The sequence below is a fragment of the Haliotis rubra genome, unplaced genomic scaffold (assembly GCF_003918875.1).
Source record: "Haliotis rubra isolate DU_JTF1 unplaced genomic scaffold, ASM391887v1 Scf1582, whole genome shotgun sequence".
Lineage (NCBI taxonomy): Eukaryota > Metazoa > Mollusca > Gastropoda > Lepetellida > Haliotidae > Haliotis > Haliotis rubra.
In genome coordinates this window covers 49,820-55,115 of record NW_025765539.1, presented here as the reverse complement: position 1 = coordinate 55,115, position 5,296 = coordinate 49,820, and the positions used below count along the sequence as shown (strand labels likewise).

General features: G+C 40.7%; 1 protein-coding gene across 1 annotated transcript; it reads right to left on the bottom strand.

Annotated features, from left to right (window-relative positions):
* Nucleotides 1-2,540: 2,540 nt before the first annotated feature.
* LOC124271189 lies at nucleotides 2,541-3,826 on the bottom strand. The gene is made up of 2 exons (XM_046706274.1): nucleotides 3,324-3,826; nucleotides 2,541-2,551 (listed from the first exon to the last, which is right to left on the bottom strand). Exons 1-2 carry the CDS (start codon nucleotides 3,796-3,798, stop codon nucleotides 2,541-2,543), a joined length of 486 nt encoding a protein of 161 aa, XP_046562230.1. The 5' UTR covers nucleotides 3,799-3,826.
* Nucleotides 3,827-5,296: the final 1,470 nt, after the last annotated feature.

Below are 5,296 nucleotides of genomic sequence, written 5' to 3'. Positions count from 1 at the left end.
ATACGAAACCTTGCGTCAATTCTGTAAAACAGGCAGAGGTCTGTGATGTTTGGAAAATAGACAAATTGAAGAATGTGGAGTGATCATGTACTTATAGCAACTGATTATTGTAAATACATTGTAAAAACATTCGTTAATCCGACAATCACACAGCCGGTCGGATAACCCGACCGTATACAAACAATCACACGTGAGTGGTAATTAGCGTATGCCTTACTGGCTGCTTGACACCGATGTCGGTGAACATCACTCTTGTTAGTTAGGAACACAGGATAATTAATTGAGACGATTTAATCAAGAAATAACAGTAGAGCGAGCTGTATAAAATGTTTACAACCGACCTGAGTTTTCATCACAAGATGTCTGTCACGAGTACAAATACATTAATCCGACATTTTCGTTAATCCGACATATTTCTCTGCAACCACAAGTGTCGGATTAACGAGAGTTGACTGTATATAAAGGCTTGATACGAAAAAAATATTAGATGTATGCGCACAACACTAGGGAAAGGAAATGTGCAAGATAATACCCGTCCTGGAAGGAACGTTAGCAAGACAAGAAACCATCCAGTGAATAGTCGATATGTACCCGCGATCAGCCGGGTTAGAATTGGTCTTTAGCCATCCATGCTTGTAAGAGGCGTTTAACTGGATCAGGTGTCAGGCTCGCTGACTAGGTTGACACATTTCCTTGTATCCCAATTAGATTGATGCTTATGATCTTGATCACTGAGTTGTCTGGCCCAGACTCGATTATATATAGACCGCCGCAGTATAGCTAAACACCAAACCAACCCAACAAACAACTTCAATATGTGGATGACTGGCCGGAAAATATAAATCAGCATTGTTCAGTGGTCCGTTCCATTATTGCATTGGCAATGTTGGGTTTCAAAATTCAGATATCTGATCAAAATCGCGCTAGGCATAGCATCTGTCATGATAATCCAAATCTGCTTGAAGCTGATCAACAATGCTCTTGCAACTATTTGTGACTATGGATGAGACCTGGGTTCACTACTAAGGGCAATAAATCCAATCAACCATGAAGTGGAACTTTTGACATCCCTACAACCATAGAAGGCAAAATACCTATCACCTGGAAACGTTTGGGCCTCCGTGTTTTGGAAGGCTGGGAGAGTCCTAGCGGCATCATTATCTTCCAAAACAGAACACATTATGCTGCATGTTTTAGGCAATTGCATGGTGCAATTTTGACAAAGAGACGTGGTAGACTGGGGAAACCATTTCCATTTGAACCACGACGTTGTAGCTTCTGTGGATCACCTTTTGGGCGGCTAAGAGAAGGTCTTGTAACTGGGACAATAGGGCCTGTAAGTAGGTCACGGCACTTCGCGAGACCTTAGTACTTCCGGTGACAAACAACGTTTCATACCTTTTCGAATGGTCTCATGGTTGTCAGGTGACAAACAACGTTTCATACCTTTTCGAATGGTCTCATGGTTGTCAGTTGTCAGTACTTAACGATCGGATATTCCTTGGAATAACAAGTTTCTGATCTAATCCCCAATTTGGTACCAGAACTGGGTCTTGAATATACGTCTGTCACCGGAAATATGGTACCGAAAGTAAGCTGGGCCCCGTCTCGCATATCGCAAGTTGGCGCGCGCAAAGGGAGCCGTGAACCAGCTAGTACCGGACGTAGCGTCTCGCGAGACTGACAGGCCCAATATCCTGATATTATTGACGAAGGCTTATCGGCGTTGAGGGGAACTGTTGAAATGTGTTACGTCTTTGGCTCAGCCCCAGAACATAATTATCAATCAACCCGAGTGCAAATTTGTTATCTTTAATACATTATATGTATCGTACAGATACAAACGCGACAAATAATCGCGTTGTAATAAACCGCCTTCTTCTGAAATTCATGTCATCGGTTCCCAATTGCGCAGATCGATGCTCATGCTGTTGATCACTGGATTGTCTGGTCCAGACTCGATTATTACAGACTGCCGCCATATAACTGGAACATTGCTTAGTGCGGCGTAAACTAAACTCACTTATTCACTCTCCTGAAATTCACATATTGTCTATCACGAAATTTGGAGAAAATCGAAATCCTAGACATATTTTCTATCACGAAGTTTGGAAAGCGCATTACAATATAATGCCTGAGTGAACAGATAATTTAATATAGAAATACAGTGCCAGATTGTTCTTCTTACATAAATATTCACGCATCTTGAGACCTGATTCTAAACTGTATGGTAGCGTTTTAAAGTGTTTTTGCAAGCGAGTAAGCATCAGCTTAGTGTGTATTGCACATGTAAATGTCGACTTGTCAGTAGGTCTGGTTTTATTTGCAAATAATCATATCTGGACCAGACAATCCAATGATCAACAACATGAGCAGTTGGGATACAATATATGTCAACCAAGTCAGTGAGTCTGACCACCTGCAATTCTTAGTCACCTCTTACGAAAATTGCTGAGCTCGGCGTAAAACGATAACCCCCTCACCCCCTAGAAAGACAACATATATAGTGTGCTATTAAAAAACAGGATGGGATTGTTAGCTTAGTAATATACTGTGGAAACAGGTTAACATTGTTAGTTTAATCTTGTAGTGTGCAATAAATGCTTCATGAAACTCGCAGTTTTCCTGCTCGCGAAACTGCTAACACCAGCAATATTCATTTTGGGATCACAGAATAACTGAATGTTTGTCGGACGTATCAAAATGAAAAGCAAATTAATGATTCATTAGTTTCTGCCTGTTTTAAAGGGAAATTGATCTCATGTTAACATACAATTTGCGCAATTACCATTTCTGAAACATACTACGTTTCAAATCGTGACGCAATAGCAATTTATCAATAACTGCCTACAGAGTGATCTGCTCACCATTTCTAGAACACATGGCACCATCACTATTTCATAGTGATTAAGAAACACACTTGATGCAGCCTGCTTTAAAAACAACATTGTCGTGAAGACGGACATTGTTTTTGGCTGTTTATGTTCATTAAAAAATAATCCACTGCTGATTAAGAATCGTTAGTCTTCGGAACATACAACACAAAGTGCAATTTGTGACAGGGTTCAAGGTGAACTATTGTTTATAGAAATTCTTCAAGGGCTTTTAGAAGTTGGTGTAGTAAAATAAACCAAGCAGTTGTCATCCATGAGATTTGTCTTGTATTATTATTTATAGCGGAGGAAACGTGTTTGTTGCTTCAAAAGAAAAATCCTTGTAATGTCACAAATTTGGTTTCTGAAAAATACTGTTTCGCCTTTAAAAACTGTTCATGTGTTCAAAGCAGCAAATAAGATACTGGAATATAACACGACACATCCTACCATATTTGACGCCAAGTGCGAAGCCATCAACGTTGTTCCAGCTAGTAGTGATGCCAAAACCACCACAGCCCCCGAAGTGAATTTCTGTGTCGAAGATATAGTTGTCGGGAAGATAGTCTCCGGATTGTAACATCTTGGCACCAGTCTTCCAGTGCGCCATGATGCATGTCGAACACATACCACCACTAGCGATCTGTGGCGGCAGGTTGTTCATGTTGGAGAAAAAAGTGAAGTAACTGTGAGACTTTGAGTCACAGTTTACGAAGTCTTGATCAACATCGTTGGCGCTGTAGCCGTGCCTGACGCCCACGGATATTCTGTCTTCAGTGAGGAACCCTAGGAATAGATAGGCTCCAAGGTTTTCATTACTGGGCGCAGAATAGTCAGTATATTCACTGACCATGACTCTCAGGGGGACAGTGGAGAATGAGGTCAGCTGGGTAAGGGTTGATTCAGACTGCGTTCCGTCGCTCATTTTTGCGACGACGTCGACTGTGGTGTTGGAGTTGGAGTGGAGACGTAGTTCCTGCGTGTTGAGTTTTGCTACAGCAGCCTTGGAGAAGTATGTTGTGACCACGCTGCTCTTGAAGCGGCAATAGACGTTAATGACGTCGTCCTGGGAGGTGAGGAGAGTATACTCGCCATCAGCGCTGCTGGAGTCACGCTGGTAGATGTCGTAACAGGCTTAAGAAAAAACAATAAACTCATTTGTACATACATGTCAGTTTTCAGGTCTGAAGCGAGTGATTTGGGTTTAGCAATATTACAGTAATATCACGTCGCGGGACAGCAGGAATGTGCTACACACATTGTACCCATGTGGGAAATCAAATCAAACCTGGGTTATCGGTTAGACGAGCGAACACTTTAACCACTTGGCTACCCCCACGAAGAAGATAAGTGTCACAAAAAGTTCTCATTATCATTCTTATTCTTTTGAATATTATGAGTTTTGGGTTTAAAAAGTATGATGTTTGATGAAACACTGCAGTTGAGGGCAGGACAAGTGTGGAAGATGACACATCATTAAACCAGTTCTGGAGAAACCAGTGGACGAGCAACAGGAATAAATATCAGGTACTCACTGTGAACATAGTGCTGGCACAGGTGCCCCATGAAGCCCACGGGGCACACACACGTTCCATCAGCTGCTGCTGTGCCTTCGTTAGTGCAGCTGGTCACCTAATGATGCCAAACACGTATCAAACGGGACATCGTTTATTTTATCATTCAAGTTTTGGTTTGCTTCAGTCTGGTAGAATGAAACCATTTCCAAAAGTACGTATAATTGTTGCAGACATACACCGAACGAATAGGCACACGCATCAGCAAGGATATCGTATATTTTATTTTATTGGTTTTTGTAATTTAAATTTTATTTCTTAATCCCTGTTACAGTGAAAACTAAGCAGCCAGGGAACAGCTCAGTCCGAAGATATACAGTAATTTAATGGGATACAGGTGGAAATTTTTACGAAACAAGACAATCCATTCACTCACCATTCACAGCTTTAGTTAAAGAAAATACATTTTTCAATACTATATCTCAATCTCAACTCATTTCTGAACTGAGCAATATTTGGTAAAACAGAATTCAGCTTGCATTTGTACAAGTAATATTTTCCCAATAATATGAACAAGGCAAAAACAGAGTCAGTAAAAACGTTTTTCTTACAGCCAAAAAGTATTGGTTCCATAGTGAGATTGAGATGATGGATGTGGTCACAACATCAGTATATTTTATAATACCAGAGCTAAAGTGTTGGTGATTTTGCGTGACAGAATAAGAGCCATTTCCAAATATTCAGTGTTTGACAGACATGTTGCAGATACACAGTATATATAATCCGTGACAACAAACAATAAACTTACATGAATACATTCTCTGACCGTAAACACGCTATCGTGTCTCGGATAAAAGAGAACCATATTTCTATGAACAGCTACAATTGCTGCCTTTGAACCTTTCACCA

Excerpts from the sequence above, each read along its gene's own strand:
- LOC124271189 (XM_046706274.1), bottom strand. The coding sequence starts at position 3,798 with ATGAGCGACGGAACGCAGTCTGAATCAACCCTTACCCAGCTGACCTCA.